Genomic DNA, 14,084 nt, shown 5'->3' with positions numbered 1-14,084 from the left:
TGTGGTAGTCTGGGCAGGATGTGCGCTACAGCAGATGATCAAAGCACAGTGCCTCACAGCACCTCATTCGTCAGCTGAAGTTTTTGGCTGTGATTCCTTCAATGTGGATTCTGCTTGTAATCTCAGTCTGTGTGTATGCTTTATCCAGGTGCTCTTGTTTCCGCCTACATATCCTCAGGTATATAATGTACACCTATGACCATTTGTCATTTTACTTTCATCCCACTCTAACCCCGAAGGAGTACACAGAAGATAACTACCTTTATTGTGCGGTTGAGAGGCAGGCACTATTCCTAGACTGGAGTTATACATCCTTGCAGACATTTACCATTTTAGTTTATTGGGCACTACTATGTTGTTAGCTTTGAGCATTAAGCTTTAGGCACTACCTAAACTTCCTTGAAAGAAAAAAAAAATAAGACTGAATTTTCTTCCTTACTTATGATTTTTTTTCAAGCCATTATTGGATGAAAAGGCTATAAAAAGGTCTTAAGATGTACCTCAGAGCATAAAGACCCCTCCTCCAGGCTTGATTCAGTTACCTCCTCCGCACTTATTCCAGCCAAGTCTTGTTTAGTTAGGCTGTGTTAAAGGGAAGGAGGGAAAGCTCAAAAGGCAAACCGAAAAATAAATAAATAAATAAGTAGTAGACATAATCAATCCAGATGACATGGGGTCAGGATAGGGGACTGAGGAGGTGCAAGCTGGTTAAGTGTACAATAGAGAGCCCTAAGATTCCTTTGTCTAGGGCTCTACTTCATCTGAGGCTGGACTTGGTGACTGCAGTCAGATTATTTGAAACATACTCTGTCCATGAAGGGGCTACAATGACTGTATAAGGATCGATATGTCTCTCATGGGCCCAAATAGAAAATCTTTTCCACTTACTGGAATAAATCTTCCTGGTAGAAGGCTTGTGAGAAGATGATAGAATATGGACCACTTCCGGGGAAAAATCATGACGCCTGACTAAGGGTGGAACTGGAGCAGCCAAGCTGTCAGCCTGAGGGTCTGGATGGAGGGATGGAACTGTGCTGACATACGAGTCAGCAGATCTGGAACTGGGTCCAGAATCCAGGGCTTGTCCAAATCTGACGAGGCCAGTGTGAGGCAATGAGGATCATTTTGCTCCCCACAGAATGTGCTTTCTGAATGACCTTTGATATCAGAGGTAATGGTGGAAAGGCGTAGAGAAGACTGGAGGGCCAATTGTGAGCCAGAGCATCCCTGGGTCTCTCCCCCTCTGGGGGGATAAGGGTGAAGTAGCTGCTGCATTTGGCATTGAGGGGGCTGGCAAATAGATTGCAGCAAGGCTGACCCCCATCTGTGAAATATCTCTTCCACAACATAATTGTTCAGGGACCACATGTGAGGCATTAGGATAGCTCTGCTCAGTCTATCTGCAATCACGTTGGACTTTCTCGGTATATGCGTTGCAACTAGAAAGCGCTGGGAAGACACCACCCACTGTCAAACTTGAAGAGCCTCTCTGCAAAGGGGGTATGCTTTGGTTCCTCCCTGTTTGTTCAGGTACCACACCACCGACATGTTGTCTGAGTGGATTGCAATTGTCCCTAGAGGGAGAGAGCTCTGAAGTTCTTGCAACGCTAATAGCACTCCTCTCATCTCCAAGACATTGATATGCAAATGAGTCTAGTGATCCTGCCACATGCCATGGACAGTCCTGCCAAGATAATGCCCCCCACCCAATCTGGGAGGCATCCATGGTCACCGTGGCAACTGGAGAAGATGGGACAAAGGGCTTGCCCACGTTGAGATTGCTGGCCTGAAGCCATCAGCGTAGATCCTGCTTGCACGTGCCCATAATCAGAATAAAAAGGGAGAGTGGGAGATGCTGCATTGACCATTGGGCGAAAAGCAGCCACTTAAGAACCCTCATGTGTAGTCTGGCAAGGGGAACTAGCATGATCATGGCCGCCATGGTCCCTAACAACTTGAGGACCACTTTTGCCCTGACCTTCCTCAATGGTAGTAAGGCGTAAACCTGCTGTTGTAAAGCCTGAATTCTCTCTTCTGGTTAAGAAAGCCCTCATGAGCACCGTATCTAGTTCTGCACCGATAAAAGTGACATGCTGCGAGGGCAACAAGGAAGATTTTTTCCAATTTAGAGTAATTCCTAACCATTGACACAGTGCAATGGTGGCGTCCCTGGTCTGTAACAGTAGATGCCTGCTGGTGGCAGAAAGGAGCCAGTCATCCAGGTACGGAAACACTTGAAACCCCTGACATCTCAAGTGAGCCATTACTACTGCCATGCATTTGTTGAACACCCTGGAGGCTGTGGTGAGACCAAAGCGCACAGCGTGAAACTGAAAATGACTGGCTCCCAATCGGAAGCATAAATAACTTCTCAATGCCATGTCCATCTTGATATGGTAGTAAGCATCTTTGTGGTCGATGGAGCACATCCACACATCTTTCCCTAAAAGAGGGAGTACTGACTGTAAGGTGACCATGCGGAACTTGGACTTTTGTACATGAAGGTTCAATCAGCTGAGATCCAAGATGGGTCTCTGGTCCCCTGTTCTTTTCAGCACCAAAAAGAATCTGGAGTAAGTCCCTAATCATACTTGGTCTGTTGGGACAGGCTGGATGGCTCCCTTTGAAAGCAACTTTTTTATTTCTAAAGTTGCGGAATCCCTGTGACTGGGTGGAACATCTGGGATTCTCTTGCATAGCGGGGGAGGAGAAGAGAAGGGGATATGATAACGTCTGGAAATTATCTTTAATACCCACTCGTCTTGGGTAACGTCTTGCCAGGCTTCTGGGTATAAAGAAATGCAACACCTGACCAGCTCCAAAGATGCACAGTTGGGCCTCCCTTTAGGAGTGCTGGTAGGGAGAACCACAAAAGGAATCATGGTCCCCCTGGTTACGCGTGCCTCTTCTGCCTCTAGGGTGGTGTTTACCTGAATTTGCACCGGCCTCCCCTGCCTCCGGAGGGGGAATCACTCTGTGCACCCTAACAAAACCTCTGCGACTTCCTGAACCACATTTTCCCACCCTTCTGGCCCTGGGGGTAAGGTCTAGAAGGCATGGAAAAACAGACTCTCATGGCAGACAGGGTTTTTCTTTTCCGCTCGCACCTAGTGAGAGTGTCCTTCACCTTGGTTCCGAACAATGATGAACCATCAAATGGGGCATTGGTGAACGTAGACTTGAAGGCCTCTGTGAAATTGCACAGGCATTTCCAGGAGTGTCTCCTAAGAGAGACTCCAGAACCCGCAGCCCTACTCTCTCTGCCGGCTGCATATGAATTTTGGGTAGACATCTGTGCATTGACCTTCTGTGCCACAGCATCAGAAATGTTACCCTGTAAAGAATCTCCTAACTCTTTTAGGAGATCTCTCTGGAGCCTCGTAAAATGCATCAAGTAGTTCTGCAACCGCAGTGTAAAGGCCGCTGAGGTAAAAACACACTTCCCATACCTGTCCATATCCTGGGACTCCTTGTTAGGTGGATGGACGGTAGAAGAAGTTTCAGCACGTTTGGTGGCCGCTGCCACCACCCATGGCATCGACTGGAATGCCTTTAGATAGATACTCCTTGTCAGAGGGGGCAGACAAAAACTTATTGGATCTCCTTGGGACCAGTTCCACAGTGTCAGGGGTTTCCCACACCTTTTGACAGACAAGATCTAATAGCTCATCAAAAGGGGGAGACCCGAAAGCCTTCAGAAACACAGACTCCTCATCAGACAGGGATTTGGATGGCCAGCCACCTCTCTGCTTCAGGATCTCCAGGATATCTGAAAAAGAGATATCTTCTGACTCCTCGAGGTCAGTATCTGACGTGAGAGACTCATCCAGGGAGTCAAGGTGTTTCCTTTTACACAATCTCTTTTTGGTGGGCTCCACAGGCAAAAACTCTGGGGAGATGTCAGAAAGTTGGAGACCATTCATGGAGGAATCCTGAGGCTTATGGTCTCCGCTGCCCATGGATAGAGTTTGATCCGAAACTGACACCGGTGCTGAAGGGGGCAGAGAATCAGTGCCATAGGATGCAGCTGACGACCTGGCCAGCACACTCCTCATAACCTCGAAGACTGATCCCCCCAGCTCAGAAGGCCACCTAACAGCTCAGAAGGCCAACTAACTGAAGATGAAACAGTAGTAGCCCTCGGCACCAAGAAGATGAGGTCCGAAGCTGATGTCAGGTCCAAGGTCACTCAGGCCGAAGCACCGAGGGGAAGGCTCAGAACCAATGAAGATCGATCCAAGACCTCCCCCTCGGTTCCGACCGGAGAACAGTGAATCCTCGACCCCTTGGATGGAGCCGATGGGGTAGGAGTGGAAATCAGAACCAAGAGGCCAGGCGAGGCTACTGGAACCGACCTAACGGCAGCCGACAGCACCGACAACTCTGGCTCCGAAGGACGAGAAAGGCTTGGAGGAGGAACAACAAAGGATGAAGGGGCCATAAGCTCCGGAGCCGAGTGGGTCAGAGCCGAAATCAATTTAGCCAACACCGATGACTGAAGAAGTTTCTTCACCACCCTTTCAACTTCCTCATCGGAAAGGGTCCTGGAAGACCTGGAAGATAAAGTAGGAGATCTGGATCTCCCTACAGAAGGGGAATTGCGTGAAGGAGAACCCGGTCAAAAAACTGGAGACCAGCTCTGAACCAAAATATCCGTGCCCGGCTCCAAAAGGCTGGGAGCTGATACGGACTTAGTCAAGAGACTACCTTCATTCGGCACCGAAGGCAATGGAACCAAAGAAGGAGAAGCTGTTCTAGCAACTTTCTCTGGCGGCTCCGAAAAACAGACGGAGAGCACTTCTTAGAAGTCTTTTTGTCCTTTTTAGCTGGAGAGGATAATGCACTGGAAGACTTAGCCAAGTCTTCCTTGAAGGAGTGTTTAAGCAGTCCTTTCAAAATGAGCTTGTTCTTCCTCTCCTGTAGCACATGGGGACTGAAGGAATGACAAAACAAGCAGGACTCTTGGAGGTGAATAGCCCCCAAGCAGTACACGCACACAGAGTGCCCATCAGTTAAAGACATTTTATTGTTGCATTCAATACACTTTTTAAAGCCCAAAGGCCTGTGTTCCTTAGGATCCTTGGACATACTGAAAGGAACAAATTAATACATACACGCACTAGACCCAACTAACAAGAAACAGAGCCTCTAACTCAAATGGCTCAGAAACCATCGGGAAAACAACAGGGAGGACTAGGTCCTCTAACTCAAACGGGCTTAGCCCAGGGAAACAAAGGCAGGAAAGCACCACTAGCCTGACACAACACTAAACGCACCAAACCAAAGGCCAAACAGAAACAGTGGGGAGGACTAGGTCCTCTAACTTTAACGGGCCTATCACGTGGGGAAAGGAAACAAATGGGATACCCAAACAGCCAGACAAGGGCACAAAAAACAGCCAGAGAAACAACTACAGGCAGTAAAACACCACTACCACACACACACAGAGCTATGAAAATAGCTTTTTTGAGCAACAAGTCAACAGTTTATAAAAAATTTATAAACAATATACTTAGCCATGGCCAAAAGCGAGACCACGTCTGAGCTTAACAAGCGGCAAATGAGATCTGGGGAACAGACCTGTTGCATGATGGGATACCTCAGCCACGAGCCAATTGAAGACTTCGAGCTAGAGTATGGCCGAGTCGGAGCCAAGGTTTGGCTCCAAACCGACGGGTAAGAATGAAGGCGAGATTGGACTATATAACATCATGTTTTTCTATCAACTTTCTAAGTTTGAAAGAGCAACATTTAAAAAGTGGGCTCGCCCCATTATTTTTGCTTTTCTTGCACTAAAAGGTTGAGAAGTATGCTTAGAACTTCACAAGGCAGAGAACAAAACAAGCTAGCAAACTGCAAAAAAAGTTCTTGATAAAGAAAAAAGAGAAAGGTGAGTACACAGGTGAATATCTGATCGTGCTTCAGTAAGGCTAGACTTGCTAATGGAAGTGGATTAGAAAAGGTCTTACTGAAAGTAGATAGAACACAGGTTGAGATTGAAGGATACAAGATGACCTATCAATACAAAAAAAAAAAAAAAACAGGACAGATCCTAAGGCAGAATGACATATACAAGACAGAATTTAGTTTGATATGGTGGAAAAGAGCAAAAGACAGAGTAAAACTCTATGTGATGGGATACTGATCGGAGAAGGAGAGAATAAGGTGAAAATACCTGGAGGACAAAGCAGGTGAACAGGAGTTTAGGAAATTAAAGGCAGACCAGAAGCATGCAAATATGTTTTAAAATTAAATATATTTAAACTCAAAAGTTCTAATTTAATTACTTTTGATGTAATAAAATCTGAGTTTATTTTTTAGCATATTTTGTAACTTACCCATCATGATTGATGTCAGTAGCAGCCACAGAGTGTCCAAAGTATGCAGCCATCTGTAGAAAAAAATACAATTATAATGTGCAAATTATAAATGTTTTCTTTCTGTATCAAAAGCTGGAGCACTGTTTAACATTCCCTAATGCTACAATACCAGATCTATTCCAAAAGATCAAGCATCTCTAAAAGCAATGTCTATTGTCATGCATCAAGGGTCACCTCTAACAATGGGCAAACCCCCTGTTGTTTACAACTCTGGGCACTGCGATGGGTCAGACCACCTATGATACTTGCTTAATCACCCAGTGTATTTTTTTTAATTAAGCCACTTGTTTCCATTACATCAGGCTCCACAGTTCTAATACCTCTCAGTCTTATCTACTACAGGATTCCATAGGTGGAAGCTTATGAAATGGAGAAAGTGTCAGTTCAGCCAGTGGCGGTGCTTGACAGTAGGGTTACCACCTGTCCCACTTTGCGAGGGACAGTCCCTCTTTTGGTGGTTGTGTCCTGACCAAATATATTAAACGTGGCAAATGTCCTGAGATTGTAGTAGATTGTAGATCAGCAGTATTTGTTGATTTATCCAAAGCCTTCGACATGGTTCATCACCACCTGCTCTTACACATCATGCAATCTCTGTCCTTAGACCTATTAACTATCAACTGGTTCAAATCTTACCTTGATAACAGGAAACAAGCAGTACTCTGGCACAATAATCTATAAAATCTCCTACCTATATCCCTTGGTGTCCCTCAGGGCTCCATATTAGGGCCACTCCTATTTTCCATCTACACTAATGATCTTCACTCAGCAATTCCTTACTCCACCTGCATTCAATATGCAGATGACTCCACCATTATCTGCTCAGCTACCTCTCAAATTGAACTGCAAACCTTGACCCAGAATGCATTCAACACTGTGGAACAATGGTTTACTAACCGCTGCCTCCTCCTTAATCCCAAGAAAACAAAACTGCTACTCTTCTCCCCAACACTTAAGTCCACCCCCATACAATTTTCACTTACATCCAACAATGGTACTGTTATCTCTCCAGACCCAACTACCAAGCTCCTAGGAATAACTATTGACAACAACCTCAACTTTGACACACATACTAACACCACAGTAAAAACTGTCAACAAGAAACTTGGATCCCTCTATAGAATCAAACCTTTTCTCACTACAACAGCCAGGACTGCTATAGCCAGAACTCATCTCATCTCTACTCTACTCTATGCCTCACCCATATTCACAAACCTTTCTAAAACCAACATTAACAAGCTCACTGTATCATATAATAACATTGCTAGATTCGCTGCTGCCTCCCCTTAACATATTCATCACTGTCTAAACCTTTTACAACTTGATTGGTTAGAATTTCATCAGCATCTTCATCTTTCTCAGCTTACTATTGCCCATAAAAGCATGTATCAACCCTCAAATACTCCTATTCTCTCAAGACTACTTACCTCCTACCATAATCCTAAAAACTTACGCTCAGCTAATAAACTACTGTTTAACACCTGTAGAGCTCATAACCTAGCAGGTGACTCCCTCTTCTGTAACACCGTTGATAAACTATGGAATCTACTACCTACTGAACTTACAACTCTCTCCTCTCATACACTTTTCAAAAAGAAGCTCAAGCTTCATCTCAAAAAACACTGGTTATGTTCCTGTATTACCCCTGACTAATTGCTTTATCCTCTAGCATTAACCACCTGCATCAACTTCCATTCACTTTCTAACCTCTTATTTATTTTTTATTTTTTCTGAATCCTGGGACTTCAGTCTTCACAAGTCTTCTTAAGTCTTCACATATATTTCCTTATTATCAACATTGGCAACTGCCTCCCACACTGTACATTGTATTTATTCTATGTTGACTTTTTTTTAAAACCTTACTTAAAATGTTTCTATCATATTATTTCTCTAGAATTTTTCATGACCTTATTTAAAAATGTGTATCTTTTATTTTTATTATTATTTTATTTCTCTTCCTTTCTATTTTGTCATTTTATATGTTGTTATTGTTTTTTATCTATACTGTTTCGCACATGGAGCTTTTCTCCCCAGGCCTCTACTGAAAATGGACATGTATCCAGCTAGACTAGCCCGGACAACAAATGTAAAATAAAATAAATAAAATAAATTATGTCCCATATGCAATGTAATAGTTGCATACAATAGTTCTTTCTGTATCTAAAATACCTACATGTTACAAGAAACAGGATAAGCAACTAAACTGCTACAAGAATAAGCTTATATTTAGACAAAAAAAGGAAAGTTCAATCCCTTGTACTGACTGTGGGTTTGTGTCGGCCTGTGAAATCTGATGTGTGTCCCGAAAATGTCCCACTATGGCCATTTGAAAAGGTGGCAACCCTACTTGAGAGTGATAAAAGACCATCACTACAAACAATGGACAGTTATTGTTAGAACCTGAAGACGTTACAAATTATTCACTACAGCTGTTAGATACAACCCAAGTGCAGGTACAAAGGAAACTATCACAGAAAATAAAAAGATAATAGCTGGAACAGAGTTATGTTACATATAGGGTGGTGCATTTCACTATACAAATATATAATCCAACAATGCAGCCACTTTGATGCACTGCATGCTTTAAGTGTTAAGTCATGGTTGATGAATGGCAGTCTAGAAGACAGAAGTATGCCGTCCAGGAAAACACTGACAAAAGTGCAAACCACCAACAGCATACACAAGGAGCAACTGAAACCAGGCGTGGGCAATGCAACATCACTGATAGTAGGCAAGGCAGTAGGGATAAGGAGATCGGTAAGGTAGGAGAAGCAGACTGACAGGAACTGCTGAGGTGGAAAATTCTGATGCTTGTGCCCCCATTGCGGAACCGGGACAGGACATCTATCCTTATGAGAAGCACCTGAAGATCTACAATGACACTGACTGATAGCAAATCCTGTAAAGACAGCAATGAGGACATGCAGGGACCTGATGTAAAAGGCAAACAACGCTGTGGAGACTTTATTGACAGTAAGGGGGAGGCCTGCATAGTAACCTAGCTCAAACCTGCTGCAACTTAAATGGCAATCCACAAAGCATCCTACCTCAAGAAGCCCACACATTGTCATATGACACTGTCTTCACATGTTGCTGCTGAATTAATTCAAGTTCTAAACCTCGATACATTACAGTGCATCTTATGCAAATATCATGCAGTATCACTATTAGGAGCTATACAGCCTCTGCAGCTGTGGCTATGCTGTTGACTCCCCTGTACTGACAGCAAACAGTGCTCCATCATAGGCTATTTATTCTTTATTCGACGGTGTCTTGCATCATCTGCATGTCAGCAGCAGCAGTGTCAACACACTGATATATATATATATATATATATATATATGAAACTACAATGTCACACACACACACATTAGGCTACTGGTAAGACCATACTGACCCTGGCAAGATATCACTCCACCTTACAAAATATGTCTGGCAACAGCAGCCATGAATGCCACCAGGGTCGACTCTACTGACTCTCACTCTTGCAGAAGTGGCCTTCCCTGTGTTTTAATGAAGGTCATAAATTCAGTGAAGAAGACCAACCTGCTGTGTAGCTAGGGTGCACCATTTGGTCCTGCCTGCTATGTTCTATAGTGCTATATGGAACACCAACTACAGATAAGTTCTCTGAGAAATGAACCATTTGTGTGAACTAACGTAACAAAAAATGACAGTTATTAAGGTGTTATCAAGGTGCACTGTCTCAAGATACACATTTCACAAAGATGTGTTAACAAACCCCCTAAGTAATTTTGTCTTTATTAAATAGCTAGATACAGTAAGCATTCGTGTTCTTTTTATGTATCACTGCTGCAGTACTATGACTTCGGCTGCAGAAAGCATGACATCTGACCCAATATCCAGAGCTTAGCACCCTTCCTCTTCCAGGCTGAAAAGATGCACACCCATGGGGGATGTCAGCACATTCCCAGTATAACGTGGACATTTCCTTCCACTATCTACAGTTCTTTCTTGCTGCAGTATATGTCACATGATGAACCACTTATTCAGTGCTGTTAGTCTGACAGTTTAAGTATGCTTCAGCACTAGTACACATATATGCACAACACAGGAGTGGGGAAACTCTTTTCTGTCCTAATTGTGATTGCATTATATGGTATTGTATTAAAATGGCATCAGGTGACTGTTACATTTGTGGGGTATATCTGCCGAGGGAAAAAAATAATAAATGTTTATGTGACATGCAGATCTCCTCATAAAGATTAATACACAAGGCATTTTCTGTCTTGGACCAATTGTGAAATCTGCCAGAACTTCAGACACAAGTCACTTAAGTGACTGGAGCATTCTCTTCAAACTCATCTGAAAAATAAGAGACATGAGTCCTTGTCTTGTGTTGCTGTTAAGTCATCTGGTATATTATCATATGTTGTAGACATCCTCCTAGGAAAAGAAGGTGAAGCATCTTAAAAGAAAGGAGGAAAGTTACAATGAGGATTAGAACTAAAGTCTCAATGTCCTGATTCAGCTTGATGGTATAGCTTCTGATAGGTAAGATGGCTTTAAAGTCCCAGTCTTCACACCTGAATTACTTGAGGCCTCCGACATTGCCTTTATGGAGGCTTCCACACCTTCAGACCTAAGCATATCCTCTAGAGCTGAAGACCTGTCCACCCACCTAAGCACCCCTTCCTATACCTATCAGGAACTAAAAAGCTAAAGTGGACTCTCACATGCCTTTCCTTCTCAAACTATCCCCAATTCAGAGGTTTTTACAATTTTTAAAGAACATACAATTAGCTACAGACCAAATCTGACCGTTTTGTGACGGTGGTGTCCCCTCCTTCAAGAGGAAGAAGGATACCTCCTCCCAAAGACAGATCTGGATTTCTGGTAGTGTGGAGGAAGACTTGGCCTGTGCCTCTCAGATGTCCTCCCTTTTATCTAAGACATGATTCAGACACAGAAGACATCATATCCACTGCATCTCCCACAAAGAAACCTCATTTGGTGATACCTACTATAACACAACATTAAGGAACACTTCAAATAAGACGACAGAGATCCATGATGCCCAGAACCACTATTTCAACCTCCTGGGCTTGGATGGTTCCCAAGCTGTGATAATATCTACAATTTTTGGAACTTTAGAGCATGCATTCCTGGCAGCCCTCCCCCCACCTCCCCCGCTAAAAAAAGAAAACACCCAACCTCCTGCCACAAAGAAATCAGATAGGTTCTATACAGTCCTTGAGTCCAGAAAAGGGAAGAAATTGGCTTCTTAATACTTTTCTTAATAACTGGGAAAGTAAGGCTCTTCATTTATTTTGGAAAAAAACACAGAAGGCTGTGACCCTGGCCTTCAAGACACTTAATTGTCAGACACCTGACCAAATATCACATGTTGAGCTGAGTTCCTCAGTCAGCTAAGGAGAAAAAATAGGGAAGTTGTCTGATGAACCGATAGCAAAACATTTAGAATTCTCCCAGACTACTGGTCAGGGGTTGAACAGTCCATTAAATGTAAATATAGTACTGGGAATGTAGTATCCACAGCAGCAGCCATGGGTTTTGTTATCAGGAGATATGCATGGTTGGATTTTGTTATCAGGAGATATGCATGGTTGAGGCCTGAAGTTCTGCCAGAGGATGTCAAGTTGCAGCTCTTGAATGCTCCACTGGGCATGGAACTACTCTTTGGGTATCCATGCAGTAAAAGTATTCAAGAGACTGAAAGAGAGGGAGAAGACAATGCAGTCTATTAAAAAGCTTTTTCATCCCTCCAGCAAACATATGATCAAGATTATTCTATTAATTCCCACACCTATTATCATAGGCAAGGCAAAGGTAAACAAGTGAAAGATAAAACAGAACAGCACAGAAGGAAGTATCAGGGAGACAAAAAAGCAGAGAACAGAAAGACAAATCTGGGAGTTCTCAGAGCTACAACCCACAAACGGAAGATCCATGAGTACTGCAAGCGCCTTCCTTCCTTCACACTCCAACCTTCCCCAACCCCTTCTGAACCCCCCCCCCCCAATAACAGGAGGCTAACTGCCCAACTGTCAGGAAACTAGGAAAAAAACACAAAAGACAAATGAACTGTCCAGTTCCATGTCCCAAAGAGATGGGAGTCCTGTCTGTACTCTAAGTAACTGAGGCTCGAATACTGGACCTGGTAATGAAGGAAACAGAAAAGATGAGATAAGAATGAAGATGGGGAGCCCACTCACCACTATCATCGGGAAAAGAGGAGATATGTATAGTGGGGGTGGGTTGGCAAAGACATTACATGATATTCCTGGTGGAAACTAGAGAGACAGTCTCTAGTGCTTCTTGAGGTTGGGGGGGGGGGGCTGTCCTGCTGGCTTATAGTCCTTAAAAAGATGAAGCAGCTTTCTGCTGAGTCTGTGTGTGAAGGAAAGGGGCTCGAGCAAAAAAGACACTATTCCCTCACATTGATGATGGGACCTACTCCTGGTTCCCTTGGCCTATAAGAGAAAAGCTGCAAAGCTTCCATCAAGAGGAAATGAATAGGTTAAATATGGTGTTTTGGAGGGAATGTTGATGGTTAATAGAAAAAGTGGAGATGTTTCGGGGGAAAAAAAGATGCTTTGACGCTACAAGAGGTACCCTTCGGATATACATTGCATATCCTGTTATCACGCTAGTTTCTTTAGGCTCTGATCAGCACTCTAGGCCTCAAGGATGCCTTCCTACATATTGTAATCCACAAGAACTGCAGATGCTTTGTTAAATTTAAGACCGGGGTATCCTATTACAATTTTTTTTTCTCTCTCTTTGGTCTGTCTATGGCTCCTTGGTATTCACAAAGTGCCCAGATCCAACACTCTACATATTGAACAAGAAGCATTCCTATCTGCTCTTATGGAAACAACAGCCTGATTCAAGTTTAGTCTAAGGAGTAGGTAGACAGCACACTGCATTTAATAATGAACTGCTTTCATATACTGGGCACTCATTCAACTTTTCCAAGTCAAATCCAGCACTATCCAAAACCATAATTTTCCTGGGGACCATCTCAGGTTCCATCAACCAAAAGACAATCCTCACTCAGGTTAAGCTAGTTTCCAGCAGAATACTTCAAGGATGTTTCCAGTAGAATACTTAGAGCTCAATTACTGCCAGGAAATTCTTGAGGGCACTAGATTACATGGCTTCTGTGATTTGAATGGCAACCATGGTGAGGCTAAATACCAGGAAGCCCCAATGATATCTTAGAAATATTTGGAATTTGCACAGGCAGTTTCATAAGACAATCCTTGTCCTACCCATTATCAACCAGGATGTGAACTGACAACCCAACAACATTCAACAAAACCATGGGTACCTTTCAAGCAGGACCTTGCCAATCAGACATTTATTACAGATCCTTCAAACTTGGCCTTGGAAGCCCATTCAAGGGGTCTGAAGACTACTCCCACTGAAAAAAAACAGAACTGTACATAGGAAATGCTGGTTCTGATTCAAGCACTTAAAGCAGTGAAGTCAAAATGCAAAAAGAAGCACTACAAGTGGTAAATGACAACAAAGAAGGGGTGAGCTTGTCTTACCCTCTGCACAGACTGGCAATGGTTACTTGGAGAATGCCTCTACAATTACAGATTATTCTAAAAGCAGTCTACATGCCATCTCAACTAAACCCACTGGTGGACCAACTGGGCAACTCAACAACAGCAGATCGCCATGAGTGGATGTTCCTGCAGATTTTTCAGAGGT

General features: G+C 43.4%; 1 protein-coding gene across 1 annotated transcript in view; it reads right to left on the bottom strand.

The window, feature by feature from the left end:
* Positions 1 to 14,084, bottom strand: part of ITGAV (integrin subunit alpha V) — a 1,332,605-nt gene that overhangs the window by 620,540 nt on the left and 697,981 nt on the right. The window contains exon 12 of the mRNA XM_044075123.1: positions 6,339 to 6,391. Within this exon, the coding sequence (XP_043931058.1) occupies positions 6,339 to 6,391 (53 nt within the window). The remainder of the gene's footprint in view (positions 1 to 6,338; positions 6,392 to 14,084) is intronic.

The sequence above is a fragment of the Protopterus annectens genome, chromosome 6.part0 (genome assembly GCF_019279795.1).
Source record: "Protopterus annectens isolate FY-2018-M chromosome 6.part0, PAN1.0, whole genome shotgun sequence".
NCBI lineage: Eukaryota > Metazoa > Chordata > Ceratodontiformes > Protopteridae > Protopterus > Protopterus annectens.
The sequence above is the reverse complement of the archived record's forward strand: the minus strand, read 5'-3'. Positions and strand labels throughout refer to the sequence as shown.